At 58.3% G+C, this 19,554-nt stretch overlaps 2 protein-coding genes across 3 annotated transcripts in view; one reads left to right on the top strand and one right to left on the bottom strand.

The window, feature by feature from the left end:
* The window catches only part of LOC309680761 (protein phosphatase 1 regulatory subunit 12B-like), a 34,720-nt gene extending 29,690 nt beyond the window's left edge, over nt 1-5,030 (top strand). The window contains exon 7 of one of the 2 annotated variants that reach the window (XM_082494475.1): nt 1,533-5,030. In XM_082494475.1, coding sequence (XP_082350601.1) covers nt 1,533-1,619 — 87 coding nt within the window. In that variant the 3' untranslated portion in view covers nt 1,620-5,030. The remainder of the gene's footprint in view (nt 1-1,532) is intronic. The other variant, XM_082494474.1, reaches the window with a different exon arrangement.
* Nucleotides 5,031-9,662: 4,632 nt separating this feature from the next.
* Nucleotides 9,663-14,493, bottom strand: SYT2 (synaptotagmin 2; the record flags this gene model as incomplete). The annotated part of the gene is made up of 8 exons (XM_082494473.1): nt 9,663-9,869; nt 10,593-10,726; nt 11,114-11,231; nt 11,672-11,839; nt 11,998-12,165; nt 12,380-12,496; nt 14,017-14,186; nt 14,328-14,493. The coding sequence occupies 8 exons, from the start codon at nt 14,491-14,493 to the stop codon at nt 9,663-9,665; spliced, it is 1,248 nt and encodes a 415-aa protein (XP_082350599.1).
* Nucleotides 14,494-19,554: the final 5,061 nt, after the last annotated feature.

Genomic DNA, 19,554 nt, shown 5'->3' with positions numbered 1-19,554 from the left:
ACAGCAAACGCTCTCCCCATTTCTCTGGGCTCTGAGCACTTTGGTGCTGGGCGATGCCCCTCATTTGGCCGTGAGAAATTGCACGAGGAGTTATGACTGCTGTTCTGGTGACAGCTTATCGTGGAGATGTCCCTATCGCACCACCACTGGGTCCAGTGAGACCCCTCCAAGCATCACTAGCTGAAGCTCTGGCCAGCCCATCACGTAGTTCTGCCCTTTCCCCAGTATTCCACCACACTACACTTTCCCCCCTCCTCTCTATTGCACCTCCCGTCTGGAGCGTCCACCACCAGCACCAGCGGGGACGGGGTTGGGCGCGTTGGGGCCAGGCATGGCTCGGCCGAGGGAATTGCTCCAGCAGGAGCGGTGGGAGCTGGCGTTTGCCCTGGGAGCTGCCCGCGCTCGGCGGCGGTGGTTGCGGAGGGGCTGCAGATGAGAGGAACGGGCAGGAGGTTGTGGTCAGAGCTGAAACTCCAGTTTAGAAGCGGGGAGAAGGTGTAGTGGGGATTTCGAATTGGGGGCAATTCCTCTAAGATCCACCTTGGCAGAGAGGAGTCATCGCTGAGGCCGTAGCGGTGCCGTTCGTGCCTGCGTGTGTCCCCACTCCACCCTGCCGTGTTCGGGCAGGCTCTGGGGCTGGTCGCCCTCGGGGCTGCTGGCACCGGTGGTGCGAGTTACACCTTCCGTGTCACAGCCGGGACAGGGGCGCGGGGTCTCCTGCCAGTCCCCGAACGGCTGCGGACACTCCACTGAAGGTCACCCGCCTGCAGGTGGGAAGCGAGGGCAGTCGGGCTTTTTTTTTTTTTTTTTTTTTTTTTTTTTTTGCCAGTGAGAGATACTGGAAAGGACTTCTCGAACCTATTTCTTCCTCTGTTTCCAATGAAGAGCGCTCTGGCTTTTGTCTGTGTCGCAACCCCCGGTTGAGCTCCATCATTAAACGCTCGGCACCAAGGAGGTATCGCCAGTGTCAGTACGTTCTACCAGTCCTCTGGCCGTGGCACGCGCATTTGCATTAAACATCGAGATGAGATCCCGAAGAGATTTGCTTTTACCGTCCGTACAGAGATTTTCCACACCAGGCTTGGTCCAGGGCTGAGTGGGAATTCCGGACCTTTCTTTTCCCCTCTAGTCCTGGCAAAATGCAAAAAAAAAAAAAAAACCACACAAAAAAAAAAAAAACTTTATAGTTTTTGCCAAGTCCTAATTAGCCTCTGGGAACAGGTTTGGGATGAAAGAGCTCCGAAATGATTCCTGCCCTCCCAGCCTGGTCCCGGGGCCGTGGCATTGCTTCTCCCCACGGGCTTTCCCGGCTCCGGGGGCTCCCTGGCTCTCTGCTGTGCTCGAGTGCCCCCTCAACCCCTCCGCACCTGATGCCCAGTTTGTAAAAACCCCGGAGACATTCCGGAGAGATTACCAACAGTAATATTGTGCTGGGCGGAGGGGGCGCAGCGTCCCCGCTGTCCCCTCTGAGCCGTAGGGGCTCGTCCCGCCGCGCCGCGCCGCGACCTCACCTCGTCTTTGTCTCTCTGCAGATTTTGACAGAGCTGAAGTCGGACAACCAAAGGCTGAAGGACGAGAACGGAGCCCTCATTCGTGTCATCAGCAAGCTCTCCAAATAGGAAGCCTGAGCACAGGCAGGACGAAGAGGGGTGCCCTCCGCGAGCTGCCAACCCCGCCACCAAGCCCTCCCTCCCCCCCCCCCCCCCTTCTTTTCCTCCTGGCACGTACAGCGAGCGTTTCAGCCGTGGGATCAATCTGTCACACCTGCCTTGCCCTGCCCTTTGCTGTACATTCCCTTTCCGCCCTTATTTCCCCCCCCCCCCCACGACACACACCCCCCCTGCCATTTTATTATTTTTAATTTAAGCACGTGTGGTATCTCGGACGTTTTAGTCAAGGGAGAAGAGAAATGTGAGGACTGGGTTTGAGCTGCCAAAACTCCTTCCAGAAGCCCAGTACTTGGTGTTGGACTCCGATCTGGAGTAGGGAGCTCCTACTTTAAATAAAGTGGCGCCTAAGGAACTAATCCGGCACATCCAAGCCCTTTACCGGTAGGAACTGGAACAGGGGCTGGGACTCTGCGGATGTACATCCACCCACCCGAGATGGGGGACTCCGGTTAAAACGCGATGCTGTGAAAGCCACCGGGGCTGATTTCTGTAACAGGCTGACGACAGCTGCTTTGCACAGAGACCTTCTTCTCCTTTCGCCCCAGCAGACCGAGTCTTTCATTAAGAAGAATTTCATTAAGATTCTATTAAGAAGATTTCAAACCTGTTCGGTAACATCAGCGCTGACTCTCAGCGGCAGAGCCCTTATCCCTCAGCCTGCCTTTCCCCCGCAGCCCGGGGGATTGGGGATCACGCTGTGCCCTTCCAGGGCTCCCGTCTCCGTTAGTGGCATCTGCTAATTGCATCTGGACTCTCGTTCCTCGGCACAGGATGTAGTGCAGATGCTCGCCAAGCTTTCCGAAGGACGAGCTTGAACCCCTCGAGATCCTCTGCCGCTCTCACGTGCGTATGAGCGCGAATCGCCTCGCGGGGAGCTGTGCCCACACCAGAAACCAACCGGCTGGGACATTTTCCTGCTGTCTTCACGAAGGCAGAGCCTCGCAGAGGAGTCTGGTCGGGTATTTCAGGCGCTTTGCTTTGATTTGCAGCAGGAGGATGACCAAGCGAAAGGCGGCACTGGTTTGTTCATAGAAAGAGGGAATGCCGGAGTCCGGTCCCACCCCCGCCCCACTCTGGTGGGGAAGGAGCTCGGCGCACCGGGTGTCCGGGCAGAGCAGCCTGGAGCGGTGATCCCATGTCCTCCCGCGTGCCCTGGAAAGGTGTGGGTGCGTCGGTGTCGGAGGGACAAGGAGCTACCCTTGGGCCCGCTGGGAACCGTATCGCTAGGACGAAAGTCTTTTAATCTGTCGAAAGCTTGCAATAAGCCTTGACCTTGAAGGAAACCTTAAAAAAAAAAAAAACAAAAACCTCTTTAATGTTATATGTACTCAGAACAGTTTGAAATTGTTCTCTCTATGGGCATTTAGACAGCTGCTCCTCTACGTGCTGTGTGGTTTTGATGATAGCAGCAGTAACCTGTCATCAGATCTGTTGAGCTCCCCCTTAACAGACTCCTCTCGAAGGATACCTTCCCTCTCAGAGACTTCGTGCGGTATCCAAACCACTCTCCCATCTACATCCTTCCACATTTGTCCATTCGTTTCCTTTGCCCTTTGATTTCCCCGCTCCGGCTGGCTGAGAGGCGCAGTCTCAGCCGCTGAACTTGGAGGTGGGCATGAAGAAGTTCTACCTACGTCCCCGGGCACCTCTGCTGACTGTGGGCTCGCGGCTGCTGCCCCGCCGGCAGGACTCTTTCCGTATGAGAGAGATGAGATACTTGAACACGAGCATAATTCCTGAGCTTGCTCAACAGGGTAAAATTTATCTCTATCGGTCAGTCCTGGGCTTTTTGGAACCTTTTGTTGGTTATTGCTTCAGAAAGCGTGTTTATTTTCCTCTCCCTTGGGTTTTTTGCTTTGGGGTTGTTTTTGTTTTTGTTTTTTCCTAATTCTCCATTTTTTCCCCTTCCCCTCCCCGTCCTGCCTGTTCCCACCTCTCTAGCTCTTCTTAGAGCTGCCGCTTTGTCCCCAGGCAGCTCTAGATAGAGGTTCCTCTTCCACCGCTCTTCAGCCAGCGGAGTGACTCCGTGCACGGCACGAGATGCCGTTTCTCCTGGTACACTGAGGCCCTTCCTCTGCTGCTGTGCTTTGGGGAGGAAGAGACCAAAGCTGGTAATGGCATCAGGGTTTCTGCAGAGCACTGCCTAAGCCAGGCATCCTTTTTATATTACTTTATTTTAACCCTGCTATATTTAACAGCTTTAAGTCTTGAGATCCGGTCAATGCTTTTTCTTGCACGCCGTTCCCACTTGGTGCACTCTTTATGTGAGTACTTCTGCGGTTCTTGATGTTTTTTTTTCCTCTTGGTGACCCACTCCTCGCTTCAGTCTCGGGCTCTCTCAGCTCTCAACAGGAGTCCGGTCCCTTCTGTGCCACGTGGAGAAGACCGTACTCCCCTGCTGGGGCTGCTGGTGGTGGGCGCAGCGCTGGCGTGCCAACGCGTGCGTCTCGGGTCGTGCATCCCAGCAGGACGAGGGAGGAGATCTCAGACGAAAGGTCCTGTTCTTCTCACGAGGCAGGTTCCTGGCAGCGCGAAGACGACTGGTGTCTGTCTTAGGCAGAGGGTTCAACCCAATCTGACAAACCCATCCTGCACTGACGTTGCGCCCCTTCCTACCAGGATGCTCATTGCATTTTATCCTAAGGGACGGTATGCGAAGGGTGCAGAAGGTTTAATTCCCCCGCGGGGCACCTTGCAAAGCCAAACCACTTTAGATGAAGCGTCTGCTTAGCACTGGATTATCCCCCAGGACTCTGACTGGGGTAGAGGACCCACCGGCAGTTCGGTCTCACTGCCTCGCCAAAGCTGGGAGTGTTCCGCGGCGACGATGCAATTGCGAACCAAATTCTCGAGAATGCATTTTTTTGGGTCTCACTTAATGCCCGACATAACCAGTGCACTGAGGAGGTAGCGAGTAGGACACCTTGCACTCTGCGCTTGGGACGGAGAGCAAAGCAAGCGGTTTTTAAACCCAATCCCTGTTTGAACCAGAGCATTTGCCAGACGTGATCTCCGCTGGAGAACACAAGTTTTTTTTTCTAAGCAATTGCTTGGGGTGAATTCATTTTTATTGCTTGGGGTGAACCCACCTATCGTGGCTGCGAGTTTGATGATGGCTCTTTGTAAATAAAACTCCTTGGAGAAGCAGGACTAGCTTACGAGATGGGGAGAGAATGTATTTTTATGCAACTTTTGAGTGGCCTTTCAAACCCTGAGATGAATGATTTGTTTTACTGGTTGTTGTTATATAGTATTATAAGTATTATGTGTTTGAAAGTTTGGGAATAATATTCACATCTATGATGCTTGTAAACACAACAGTATTTATAAATGAATAAAATAAGAGTTGATAAAATAGAAGCTTTGACTTTGCTTCCATCTTTCCGGAGCTTGGGAAGCGGCTGCGAGTCGTTTGGCCTGAAATGCCCCGTTTCTCCCCAAACTTGTGCTGCAGCACAATGGTATCATGTCTCTAAAAGCAGAAGTACGTACCGGCTCCAGTTACAACCCGGGAAAGGCAACGCTCCCCTGTGTGCCTGTTCGGGGAAAGCTCAAATGACGGAACCATGGATGCTCCTCCCTGAAAGCCACCCCCGAGCCGGGAGCGCGAACGGGAGAAGGTCCCATCTGACGTCTCACGCACAGTGGGGCTCAGGCCCATCTCCCCCAGTGGCGTTGAGCCCCATAACTGATCTGCTCAGGAGCTTGAGCAGGACAAACCCGCGGCAAAGACACGGGCGCTGGTGCCACCTCTTGGAGCCTTTGTCCCAGGTGAGGTTTCTAGAAACCTCTGCATATTTTGGTCTTTGAGGGCGAGCTTGAGCTTGAGCTCTTCTCTTTGGGGTTTGGGGCGTCCAGCACCTCTGCAAAGCAGGGCTGGACCTAAACGTGAATATATGGACCGAGCTGTATGTGTTGGGGGTTGAGAATTTGGTGGGGACTTTAGATGTCTTCCCACCTGCACCCCACGTCTGGGCCAGCCACGCTCAGCCGGGGCGCCGGGGCTGCCCGGTGACACCCCCACCACGCGTGTGAGCACACTCGTGTCTCGGCGGGGGGCAGGGGGGGGACCTGGGCCCTCACGGGGTTCCCCCTGCGCCCCCATCCCTCCACCATCCCTGGGACCTGCCCCCTCACCCCCCAACACGGACACCCCGCTGAGCCCCAGCAGCAAGACCAGACGGGAACCGGGGCTCCTTTCAGCTCGTTTCTTTAATAAGGAGACAGATATCATTACAAAATAACCATTTAACGATAAGAGACGGAAACAACAGTCCACACGAGAGGAAGGGGCTTTAAAAGCAGCTTCCCGCCGGAGCCGAGCGCTGCGGGGGCCGGGCCGGGGCCGGGGCCGGCATGGGGGGTCCTTGGCTCCAAGATCCCCCGAGGCTGGGACTCCCCAGGGAGCTGCTCCTCCCTCCCAGGTTTGGGGGGAAAAAGGAAAAGAAAGCCGAGCTTGTTGCCAAGCCTCGTGGATTCTCTACCTTTGACCCCCAGGAGACCGAAGCCGAACGTCTCCGTGGCATGGCCGGGTTTGCGCCGCGGTGCAGCCGGGAGAGGGGAATGCCCAAGAGGGGAATTTTTTCTCGCCCCCAAAACGGAAACCACCCAACCAGACACGGCAGAAATAACCCAAATCGCTCCGAAAAGCCTCTTCGCCACCAGATCTTCGCCGCATCCCAGCCTTTCCGTTGCAGAAATGCCACCAGCAGGTCGGCCCCGGCGCCTGTGCCCAGCTCTGCTCCGTCCCCTCACCCGGCGTGACAGCGGCATCCGTGGCCACCAAGCAGGTGGCCGCCGCGGCTCGTCCTGACAGCCGGGCTCTGGTGCTGAGCCCCACGGAACCAGGGGACGGTGGACACACGGGGGGAAGGGGGTCACGGCTCACCAGTGGGCCCATCCCCATGGGGTCCCGGCACACCGTGGTCTAATATGGCTTCTAAAGTTGCTCTGACGGTGAAATGCACCAACGCGACACAGGACGCCGAAGCCACGATGTTGCCGCTTACCCGGCCATGGTATAAATGCGACAAGATACAGGAACAAGACACACATGGAAGTCACGGCTGCGTCGGTGACGGCTCACCCTCCGCTGGTGGGACTGCCTCGGCATGCTTTGCTTCTTGGCGTTATTTTCTTCTTTTACATGATTTTATTTTTTTTTTTATTTGGGGGAAAAATACTCAGGGCGGTGGAGAGCACTCGGGCGATGAGTTTTGTTCGTCGACATCTCTGCCTCGCTGGAGAAACGTGGTCGGGACGGAGGTGCCGGCGGCGGCGGCGAGCGGTGGGGCAGAGCGTGCGGCGCCGCGCTCGGCTTTAACCATGCTGCTACTGCTACGTGGCGGCATCTCATGCACTGTTCGTGGTATATACAGCTATGTCTCCATATATTTTTAACTACACACAACTAAGGGGGGGGGGAAGGGGGGGGTCAGAGGCAGCGCAGATGGCTTTAATATGTTGGTTGTTTTTCCCTTTTTTATTTAAAAAAAAGAAAAATATGTATTAAAGTCACAGTCCCCCCCCCCCTCCAAGGCTTAAGGAGTCCGAATGGAACCAGCCAGGTGGGATCTCTGCTCCCGGTGAGACCCCGGGCGATGCGGCGGGGGGGGGTGGGTGGGTGCATGAGGGGGGTGTGCATGTGTGGGGGTACGGGCGCTCGTGCACTCCTGCGCCCGCTGCCCGAGGAAAGCTGTGGGACCGTGCGCGCTCGCAGAGCGCCAACGGGATTTTAGTGCTCTTTCCACCTCCTTTTCTAACCCATTTCCACATAAGGCAAACGCCCCCTCCCCCTCCCCCCCCGGTGCCCGGGCAGACTCCAAAATGAGACTGAGACCGATTCCAGAGCCTGAATCCTGCCAGTGCCCCCGGCCGAGGGGCATCAGTTGCCCCCGCTTCCCCCTTAATTAAAAGCACCCCAAGATTTCTTCTCCTTCATCAGGGCAGGACCTCGTTTGCTGACACTGACACATCCATTAGGAAAAGGGACTAATTAAAACTGGAGATGGCCCTGCAGGGCCACTCACTTGATGACCTACGAAGCCCCTCTAGCCCAGCGTGGCCCCGGTGCCACCTTCACCCCACAGCTCCAGCGGTGGTGGTGGAAGTGGTCTTTGGACATCTCTGGTCCAACCACCCACCCCACCACCACCACCAGACTGCAGCTTGGCTAACTGAGCCCCAAACCTCCCCCAAGGACAGACGTTCCTCCCTGGGGACCTGTCCCAGAGCTGCACGGCCCTCCAGGGGAAGGGGCTCGTCCCCATGTCCAACCTGAACCCCCTGAGCTGTTTCTCATCATCTCCCCACCTGAGACGCCCTTCGGGCAGTGGGACCACAGGGAGCGGCCAAAGCGTCCAACGGTGCCGGGGTGAGCTCAGTTTTGGCACTTAGTCCCCAGGCTTGGGACCGAGGTCCCAGCCTGGGTGTTGGACCCCCAGAGCAGCATCCGCGATGCCTGGGACATCCCCAGCTGCACCCCCAGAGCTCCGCTTCTCCACTGCAAGCCACCCTCGCTGAAGATGCAACGCCCTTCACTGCTTAACTGTGCCAAAACCTCGTGCAACCAAGTCCAGGAGAGCAAAGTGGAGCGGAGAGCACGAGGCCACTGGGGATTCAGAGCCAGGACAGGGACACCAGCTCATGTTGGTGCTCCAGTACAGACTGGGCTGAAATGGGCAGGGCTGCTGGAGCCTCTCCTGGTGTTTGCTTTCCAGCTCAGGTGCTTGGTCCTGGCTCGTCCCACAGTGGGAGAGGTGGCCCAGAGGAGCTTGTGCCCATGGTCAGGGACACAGATATGGCTTATACCCCCAGGGGAGAGGGACGCGGTGGATTCAGCAGCCAATGGCCGGTGGGAAGCAGCAGCTCGTGGGGGTCAGGGGCTTTGGTCCCTTGTTGGCCATGGGCTCGCTCTCGCCCTTCCCACCTGCATCACGGTGGTGGGATGCAGTGGTGGGGCTGGAGCTCCCCATACCCCACTGGTTGCCCTGGGGCTGCGCTGGGGTGCCCATGGCGGGGCTGAGCCCTGGGGACACGCGATGGCCTTCGGGGAGGCACCTGGTACTGCTCTGGGAGGTTTCCCCCCTCACATTTGGAGACTTCTCAGCATAAACCTGCTTTCTGAAGGCATCTGGATCTACAGGTTTCAACCAAGCATGGTGGGACACACAGGCAAATCACCCACAGCTGTCCTTGCCCAGCCTTTGGGGACACGAAGGCCACCTGGCAGAGCTGGTGGTGGCCCACACTGCGCTGCTGTTGCATGCACATCCCACCACGTGTCTCCTTGCAGCAAGACCACTCTGGGGCTCCCCACATTCAGACTGGCCCCCACAGCTCTGGTGCAACACCGAGGGCTCAGCAGCCCACTGCCCCATGGTCCCTGCATGGTCTCTCCCCAGAAGAAGCCAAACCTAGAGCTGGCTGGGGGCACTCAGCCGTCCAAAACCACGGCTCTCACCTTTCCCAGACAGAGGGAGGCGGAGCAGGAGCAGGAGGCACCTGGGTCTCCCACAGAGGGTCTTCTCCACCGTTTTGATGTCCACACAGCTGTTCATGCCCCAAGCAAGCACAGTGGGTCTGGTCTTCTCACACCATCAGGCTCTGGCATCACCTCCATGCAATGGTTGACGGTTCCCCACGTGAACCCAAGGGAAGGTGGCAGCGATGCTGCGGGCTGGTGACGCAGCAGCTAGGGAAGGTCCCAGGCATGACGGTGGCTTTGCACCTGGAAGGGATGGTGGGCGGAGGCGATGGGACATGCAGCAGAAGGGAGCGATGCTGAAGAACGAAAAGAACCATCTGTGTCTTTAACCTCTTCCCCTGGAAGCTATTGGGACTGTCTGGAAACCCTTCCACAGCCATCAAAGGGTATTTCAGCTTAAAACAGAACATAAAAACCAAAACCAAAAGTTGCGTAACTGAGGTATCAGTAGCTCTGGGTCACTTCGACTGTCCGCAGTGCCGCGCCGTGCTGGCCGGCAGATCTTCCTATTTGTTTTTCCCAAGAGCTGCATCTACTTCTTCCTCTGGCTTCAGCGAGTGCCACTGGGCAATGGGTCGCCGGGGGTTGGCCAGCATGTCGGACCAGTGCCGCAGCTCCGTGCCGGTGGAGTTGCAGCCCGTGAAGATCTTGCCGATGGCTTCGTTCTTCCCCAGCTTGTCATAGTCCAGCACCGTGATGACCACTTGCACTTTCTAAAGGAGGAAACCTTCTTTAGAGGGGTGGAAAGGCGCAGCGGCTGGAACTGCTGCATGGCTCCCATGCTGTCCCCAGCCCCGGCGTGGCTCGGCAGGGAGCCCCAGAGATCCCCCAAGGCTGAGCCCTGCCATGGCCTGTTTCGGGGCAAGGTCACCTCCATGCCCATAGCTTCCACCTCCTTCCCCGAGGAGCCCAGGCTTGCAGAGCCATGGTGGGGGCCCAGCTCATCCTGATGTGGCCACCTGGGAAAGTTCACCAAGGGGTGGTGTGGGGCTGGGCGAGAGCTGTGGGCTATAGGACTTTACGGGGCTGGGCTGGGGCAAAGGGCACATGCTAGGGCTAGATGAGGACATGGAGGGGCAGAAGGCACCTACCAATGGTCCAAAATGCCCCTAGGACCACTGGGGGGTCCCAGCTATGCCTGGGGTGAGCTCTATACAACCAGGAGCAGAAGAAAGTCCCATTCCAGCTGTGATGTTGGTTGGGGTTGGATCTCCCACAGGTGCTGCCCAGCCCTCCACCTCTGCCCCTGAACCAGCTGCCCTCAGCATCAGCCCAGGCCTAGGTTTAGGACAGGACATATTTCATGGGTGACCAGATCAGGAGCTTGGCAGGAGCTGCTCAGGCTGCTGGGAAGTCTGGGACATGGGCTTGGGCAGCTGCGGACCTCTCCCATCGCCCCCACCCTGCCTGCCTCCCAGGGAATTCATCAAACAGACCTGTATCTGCTCAAAGGGGATCTCAAAGCTGAAGGACTCGTTGAAATAGGGGTTCAGGGTCTTCTTCTTGACTGTAGTCTTCTTTTTCTTCAACCTCTTGCCGTTCTGCAGCAGGTGGATCTTCACATAGGGATCTGGGGGAGCAGAAGAGTGCATCAGCCAAGGCTGAGATGCCCAGGGGACACCATCAGCCTGGTCCCAAGAGAAGTCTCAGCCTAGGATGAGGTGCACCATGGGGTAAAGAGACCTCCACGAATAAAGGTGCTCAGAGGTTTGTGGATGGAGGCCAAAGCCAAAATATTTGGGCTGGAGAGGATTTGAGGCAGCAACTGGCCAAGGGATGGAGCTCTTCTACATCCTGCATGTCCCCTTGTAGGAGGGCTGGAGACAGTGGAGTGACACTGGTGGGTACTTGCCTGTCTCCCCCTGCCAGACCGATGGCCCCAGTGTCCTTTCCCCACAAAGGATGCTGAGAAACCCACAGTGAGGCAGGAGGAGGATGTCCACGAGCCGACACCCACCTGAGAGACCCCCAACATCCATCTTCTTCAGGTTCTTGGCCTCCAGGATGCAGACAGTGAGTTTCCCAGCCGTGGGCACGTACCGGAGGGAGATGCAGATATCTCCTAGCTTCTCTGGCTGCCAGGCAGAGCAGGGAGCAGATGTCAAAGCCTTGCCAGTGCACCGTACCGCGGTGTTGGGACACGGTCCCACATGCAGGTCCCCCCAAACCTTGCTCAACCTTCAATGCAGGTAAGAGCTGGCACACATGCAGTGGGCACGAGCGTTTGATCACTTGGGGCTGGCACAGGCCAGTCCCAGAGCAGCACCCAGACATTTATGCTCTTCATGTTTGTTACAGAAAGGCTTTTGCACGGGGAAACAATGGGCAGATCCTGCCCATCAATCACCACCACAACATGCATGTCATTCAGGTGGGACCCCCCCAGCAATAGCCACTCTGAGCATTGCGGGATGGCCCAGAAAGCAGAGCTCGCTCCATGGCCACCCCACATCTCAACCCCCCTGGGGCCAAGCGTTTCAGCTGGCCGAGTGACTCACACCAGCCCGGCTCTCACCTCCTCCTTCTCACCGCTCTGCAGGTCCCGCCACTCCTCAATGGGCTGGCCCAGGTCCACTGTGTTCATGGGCACCTTCACCTCACCAATGATGTCGTGCTTGGAGAAGCGATCGAAATCGTAGATGGCCATCACCAGCGTCTTCCCACCCAGTTCCTGGTAGGGGACCTGCACAAAGAGGGCCACCGGGCTGGAACAGGCTCAGAGGAGCCCAAGCCACGACCACCCGCTCCCAGCAGTGAGGGTCAAAGTACAGGACTGGGACACAGTCAGCAGGAAAGATAGAAGTGGGAGACAAGGTCCCTTATTGGTGGTAGGGGACTCACCTTGAAGGTGAAGGTCTCGTTGAAGGCAGGGTTGAGTGTCTTCTTCTGCACTTTGGTCTCGTACTTTTTCTTCTTGTCAGGGAGCAGGAACACCTTGACGTACGGGTCCGAGGTGCCACCCATGTCCAAGGCTGGCAGTTCAGCGGCTTGGAGGATCCCTACTGTCAGCTGGAGGGGGGAGAGGGGTGTCTTCGGTGAGACGGCATAGCTACGTGCTGCAGATGCCATGGGCTTTCCTCCAGCCCAACACGGGGCTGGATTCCCCATGGCACAGCACCCAGCTCCCCCCTCCCTCCCATGGCACCCAGGTCCAATAGGGAGACCCTCCCTGGGCAAACCCCACTCCCCCATCTCCTCAGCCGAGCCCCAGCCCCTCCATCACCTGGTTTGCCTGGAAATCATAGTCCAGTGAGAACTGCAGCTTGCCCAGGTTCTCCGGCTCCTTCTCCTCCTCTTCCCCTTCCCCTTCTGTCAGACCCATCTCCGCGTCATCGTCATCCTGTTGATCCTGCAACGGCAGCCAAGGTGTCCGGCTCAGCAGCAGGATCACAGCCCCATCTCCACAACTGCTGGGGACTTCCAGCACCCCAACCCTATTGGTATCTCAAGCCCTGTGGTTTTGCCCCATGAGGAGCGAGGAGACCCCCCCACGCTGGGGACATAAAGCACCAGTAGAGCAGCCCTGGGGTGGCACCAGCTCTGCCCACAACCACGCAGCTGCCGGAAAGCTGGGGAGACCCCGGGCTGCTCAGTGCTGGTCCAACCGAGATGGCGTGTGGGGCTGCCTCGGGGCACTGGGATGCGGGGTCAGCTCCAGTGGGGTGAGGTTTGGAGCTTGTATGGGGGGGCTGCATGCAGGCAACCTACTGCAAAGGGTGCAGGGATACTCTACCCCCCAGCCCGTGCCTGGGGAAGCGCTGCAGCCAGTGCTGAGGGCTTAGTAGGGCCATTTCATTAACTTTGTAATAGAGGTCCAACCTGATTCTCCTATGCCTAAGGCAAAGCCACCCCTCTCCATGCCCCTCCAAGCCATGGTCCATGGGGTGGGAGCTCCAGTTCCTTATCACCTCTCTGACATGTCCCCAGGTCCTCTGTCCCACCCTGGAAGCAGCCAATGGAGAAGGTGGCTCGTGGTGGCACCTACCGTGGAGGGCGTCCCAGGATGGAGAGGGAACACACAGACAGGGCAGCAGGGAGGGAAGACAGCGAGAGCAGCAAGAGGGAAGAGAGCCACGTTACAGAGAGCATTGACAAGGGGTCCATGGTGAGGTGGGAAATTGGGGTTTGTATGGCCCCATCGAGCCCCGGGGGATGGCAGCCCTCACCCTCCATCAGGGAATCCCACCCCACACCTCCCACCACCATGGGCGCATGTGGACAGGCACGTAGGATGGAGCTTCTCCACTGAGCGCTCATCTCTCCAGCCCTACCTGCATGACTGTCACACCCACATCACTTTGAAGAGCAGGAATGGACACCCAAAATCTCCCACCACCTCCAAATGGCCCTGGGTTGGGCTGATGGATTGAAATGGCCGGGATTGTCCACACTCGCTAGTACCAAAGCCTCTTTCCTGCTGTCCCCTCCTGGACCCCCAGGATGGGGAGACGGCCCCAGCTCCACCAGCACCTGCCTCTTGAGAACTGGCTTTATGGGGACCCCCAAACTGGTGGGGTTTTTGGCCTGGTGGTCCTCCCCTCTCTGCTAAAGGCACAGAGAAATGAGAAGACAACTCAGAGGAAGGCAAGGAGACACAAGGGATTAAGTTAACATTTGTTGGTTCAGGTGAAGCATGGGTTGGTCCAGGGCAGCCTGAGCCTGGTCCCACCCACACCACCAGGCACTGGAAGAGGACATTGCTGCTGTTTCAGCTCCAGGCTCATGTCTGCACTGTCCCATCTCAGGATCCTGCTGGCTCCATCCCCCTCTGCTGCCCCAACATGGTTTGTAACTCAACTGAAGGGTTTGTCCTACAACACCAAGCACAGGACAAGGCCAAGCAGTCCAGAAGGACGTCACCTGATTGCCCGACTTCATGTCCTTCATGTTCATGGCATTCTTCATGCCTTTGCCCTTCTCCTTCTTGTTCTTCTTCTTCTTGCAGCAGCACTTCTTGCAGATGCAGAAGCAGCAGGTGAGGATGAGGAGTCCAGCTACCACTGCGATGGCGATGAGGGCCCAGGGCGGCACTGTGGGCAAAAGCTGGTATCATCATCAGCCCCACAGCTCCCTCTCAGCCACCCCACCACCACCTTTTCCCACATTCTGCACTGGGACCAGTGGTGGGGTCATGAGGAGAGTGATACCTGGAAAAGGAGGCAGCTACTCACGGGGGATCTTGTTGAGCTCATTCATGAACTTGTCCCTCAGCTTGGTGAACATGTCCTCCTTGCTCTCGCCCGGCCCTGCGGCCTCGGTGGAGTTCTCCATCGTGGCCATGGGCATCGTGGTGGCCGTGGCCTCAGGGGCCATCATGGACGCTTGCTTGAACGTCATGGTGGGTCAGGGGCTCTCTGAAACACAACGACGCCTCAGTGGTCATCCCGGTGCCTGCTGCCCCCACCCCTCCCTGCATCAGGGCTGCATCCCTGAGCAGCCATCTGCACCAAGGACATCTGCATTGAGAGCGGGGCTACAGCAGGGCAGTTGATCTTCTGCTGGAGGGACACAGAGCCCAATGGTTATGAAGAACACGAGGGTCCAGACACCTGGATTCCTTCACAAGTAACGGGAAGCCCAGTTGACCCCGACGTTTCCTGACCCTTGACATCTCCAAAGCCACCGGGAGCATCACCCAGCACCATGTCAATGCTGGTGCCAGCTCAGAGCCTCCTGGGGTCATTGAGGACACTCCTAGGGGGAGATTCGCCCAGCAAGGCTCCACGGGATGAGGGAAGGGCTGTGTGCATCCCCAGGAGAGATGAGCGAGGTTTGTTTGGACAAAGCCAGCTCCCCCTTCCTCCCCCTTTTCCCAGGCAGGGACCTGCAGACCCGACACATGGCAGCAGCCAGACCCCAGTTTACCCAGCACTTGTGTGGGACCCTCAGGACTTGGTCCCAGCCCTGGGAGAACTTCCAAGGATGGGAACGGGAGAGGAGCAGCACATTGCTCTTCCTCCAGCCCCAGGAAACATTTGCAGGGCATATTTTGAGGATGGATGAAAGGAGGGAAGAGCCGGATCTACACAGCCTTGGAGGGCTCAGGGTGCACGTCAAAGGGGCAGCCCTTTCACCATGTCCTGGGTTGGCTTGAGGCTCCCATCCACCTCGACCCCACAGAGTGCAGGTCCCCCAGCGAGCCCCACTCCCTGACAGGGCACGGGGAAGGTGCTCAGTTCGCTACCAGGGCTGCAGCACCCCCTGCCCCAACCCAGCAGGGTCTGAAGCATCCCCAAGGACAGGGACACCCACCTTGCAGATGTGGCATTTGCTCCTGCAAGCAAAACTGGTAGAAAGTGCCTCCACAACTCAGCTCTGGACCCAAAGTGCCTCCAAGACCCAGCTCCAGCCCCAAAGTGCCTCCACAACCCAGCTCTGGACCCAAAGTGCCTCCAAGACCCAGCTCCAGCCCCAAAGTGCCTCTCTGACCCAGCAGAAGGTAAGCTTGCAAAGGGAAGATCAGAGTTGGCAAGAAGCCAAGGGAATTAATGGTGTTGGTGGGATTAAGGAAGATAAAAGGCCATCCAGTGGGAGAAGCAAACAGCTGAGCAGGAGTGCAGATAACCAAGGAAGGAGTTTCTGGGGGCACGTGAGCTCCAGCATGGGAGGAACCCCCTCTCCTGCAGCTCTTCTCCTCTCTGGGTGAAGCCTCCTCGCCTGGAGCACCGTCCCCTGGTGCCGGCTGCTCCTCCATCCTTCCCGCAGCAGCAGAAAAGCAGTGTTCTCACCTCAAAAAGGCGGCCAGAGAGACCTGGGGGTTTCCTGCCATGAAATGGCTCTGCCGTCCCGTGTCCAGCCGCCTCTCGGGTGAATCGTGCACTGAGTCACCCAGTGCTCAGCTCCGCACCCGCACACCTTCCCCCGGTGCTGCTGCTGCCGGGGGGGGGGGCTGAAGGGGGGGACAGCAGTGGGGGTCTGGGGAGACCCCACACGAGATAGAGGCCGTGCTTCTCACACCAAAATGGGCTAATTACGTGACTCCCACCCCACCAAGGTCCCTGCCGCAAGCCCAGGCTTCGCCGCCCCAACATCTCTGCTCAGAAAGAGCTACAGACACCACCGGCGGGGCTGGGGAGTGCAGGGCTGCTGGTGACAACTGGTTGACTTAAAAACCAGGCTGGTGGCAGGTCCTGCTCCTGGGGGGAAGGTCCCCAGCCCCACACCGGACCCCACATTGCCCCAGCCCCAGGAGCCGATCTGGACTGTGGCATGACAGCATCCCAGGGCCCTCAGCTAGACGGGAGCATCACCTCTCTTTTCATCCTTCATCCCTTCCAACAGCAGCGTTCGGCACTGGGAATGCAAAAAGCCACGGCGAACGGAAAAGCATCCGTCCTCCGGCGCTGCTGGGAGCAGCGGGACCCCCCCCAGCAGCCGCGCAGGGGAACGGGGTGGCTGGAGAAACCCCTTTGCTGGCTCATGGGTGGGTTCATCAAGCCCTGCGACGTCCCAGACTGGGAGTAAAACCCAGCGTGGTCTCCTTTAGCGTCAACCCCTTGGAGGCAGAGCTGCTGGGATCCATCCCGGCCGGGCAGAGGGAAGAGCTGCAGGAAATAACCCGTCTGCAGGTGGGGAGCTTGGGGCTATTTTTTGTCTGGTTTGGGGGCTTTTTGGGGGGTTCTTCTTGCATTTTGAAACCCTACCTGTGTTTTCCCCAGCCACGTGTATCAGAAACTCACTTTAAAGGTGGGAGGAGTGATTTCCGGTGGTGCGGTTTGTCTGTCATGTGCACAAAACATCTATTTATTGTAAATGCACCGATTACTGTAAATCGGAGGCCAAATTGCAACAGCAAAGGCAACGCTCAGCTGGAAAATATTCCTGGTGCCCATCAACAGGGGTTTTGCAGACGCTTTCCTGCGAGCCCACACCACCCCCGAGCATCCCCAAGAGCTGCTTGAATAGCCGGACCCCAGCACGAAACGGCTACGGGATGCACTGATTACTCTCTCCCCCATGTTTTTAACGAGCTCAGCATCTTCCTGATGCCACAAAAGCTTCGTGCAAGGCAGGAGGCAAAACAAGCAAACCCCAAAGAGGCTGTTTTGGTTGAGCTCATGTTTTAGGGGACCTGGGCCAGGAATTTTGGTTGCCTGAGGTTATCAACCCACAGCTTGGCTGGGACACAGACGTGAGAACGGTCCAGAAAATGCCACCCCTGGGTGTGTCCCACAGCTCCGTCCCCCCACGTCGGGGCAGGAGGGCGGCGGAGGATCAGTGCTCACACTCACACAGCGCAACAGTGAGGGGACGGAGACGTGACCTGGTCACACAGGACATGAAGACGGTTGGATGAGACCAGCCAAGACACCAACATCGCAGTATCTCCCTGAAGGCTCTTCCAAGCCTCCCGTGTTTTTCTTGCAGTCAGCCCCATATCCCAACCCCAAAGGTTTTGGGCAGATGGTGGGGCCCAGTCCTGCTCTGGGCTCACGGCAGATGAAGGACTTTGATGGCATCAGAAGGGACTCATCCAGGGGTGACTCGTCTGGGCTGGGTACCTCCTGCAGCGCAGCCAAGGAGGACACTCAAGGCTGTCTGTGGTGTGGGCCAGGTCCCCAGAGGCCACTGCAGGGTTCCTCCACCGAAGGCAATGCCAGATCCCTGCCTGACCTCAGGCCTTACATGCAGGACACGGTATTTCTGAGGACTCAGCTGCCAACATCTTGGATGTCAGGAGCATCCCTCCTCCCTAGTCTTAACCTCCAAGACCAGCATGGACCACAATCACCAGCTCCTCCTGTGGATTTATCCATCTTGGACATCTGTGCAGGTCAACCTGTTCCACATGGAGCGCCCCCACAAACACGCTGAGCATCTAAGAGGCTCTCCATGCTCCACCAGCTCCTTCTCCTGCCCTTGGACCTCCGATGGGGTCACCTTCACACCCCATGGAGTGGCTGCAACCGCTGCAAACACCAGAATCAGCATCACACGGCCACGACGCAGCAGCCAAGTCCCTATAACTCGGTGGCAGATGGCACTGGGGAGCAGGAGCAAGAAGCTGGAGGTGCCCCACAGCCACCATGTCCTGCTCTGGGGTAAATCTGGAGCTGCTGTATTCCCCCCTTGCTCCGCGGAGGGTTATTTAATGCAGAGGGCTACGAGGGCTCCCCAAAGCCAAGGCCACTCAGCCTTCTTTCATTTTTTCACCTGTTTGCTGGAGTCACCATTGGTGCCAGCAGCTCAGTGCCCAAGGGCCAAGCGGCACTGGGCGGTACTGGGAGCTGCAGGCATCCTTGCAAGACGGTCTGTTGGGAAGAAGGGGTTGGCGCGGAGCCCCTTTTTATGGAGTGGCGGGGATGGGGACACGGACAGGATGCTGTGCCCTGCTTGCCACGTGGCCAGCAGCTCCCTGCATCCCTGCTACAACCTCACAGCCGCTTTTCATCCCACAAAACCCCCCCTTGGATGGGGTTTTTCCCCTCGTGGGGCAGCCAGAGCATTTCCAAGCGGGGCTCTTGCTGCAAGAGCACCACAAGGTTGTTTTTTTTCCCCATCACCGGGGTTTGCTAGGAGGAAAGCAAAGGTGCCGGCGGAACCGCAGGCGGGCGAGCAGATGCTGCCCGGGGCAGTCTGTGCGCTTCCCAGCGCAGCGTTTTTGCAACTCTCGCTCCCTGACCTGACCTGTATTTCTGTGCAAACGGCAATCTCTGCCAGAGCGGGACGGGGGCGAGCTCTGCGGGGGTTTGGGAAGAAGGAAAAGGCCGGGCAGGGCTGAGCACCCTCGGTGCCGGTGCGGGGGGGGGGGACACGCTGCCACTCGCCCCGAGCCCCACGCAGCAGGGGAGCCCCATGCACCCAGGAGCTGCAAGGCAGCGGCTCTGCAGGGCCCTGGGCACAGGGCAATACCCTCTCCTGCCCCCCCGGGTGCCGCATCCTGCACCCCAGGTCGGGAGCAGGTTGTGGTCTATATGGGGGGAGGGGGGGGGGGTCCAGGCCACCGACACCCCACAAGCTCCCATGGGTGGGCAGCAAGGACGAGCAAATGTGCTGGGGGGGGGATCCCAGGGGAGCATCCTGCCGCGGCGCAGCCCCGTGGCACCCGCTCTGCCCCCAACAACCGGGTGGGCAGCACCCAGCGTGGGGCACTCAGCCAAGCCACCCACCCCCCCAACACACCCCACCGGCACCCACGTCCTCGGGCACCCAGCGCAGCGCTGCCCTGCGGGGCGCCGGGGCTCCCCGTGCCGCAGGCTCGGGGCTGCGGCAGCACCGCTGCAGCGCTCTGCAGCACGGCAAGGCACCGGCTGCGATTGCGATGCTGCTCACATCCCGCCGCACGCGCCGCTGCGATCCCCGGGGACGGGGCAGCGCGGCAGGGGCGCAGCGAGGGGCGCGGGGTGCAGCTGCAGCGTGGGGTGCACACGTGTGCAAGTGCTTGTGCACAGGGAGGGA

This window comes from Vanellus vanellus (assembly GCF_965231255.1).
Source record: "Vanellus vanellus genome assembly, chromosome: 23".
Classification (NCBI taxonomy): domain Eukaryota; kingdom Metazoa; phylum Chordata; class Aves; order Charadriiformes; family Charadriidae; genus Vanellus; species Vanellus vanellus.
This window is presented reverse-complemented; position numbering and strand designations above follow the sequence as displayed.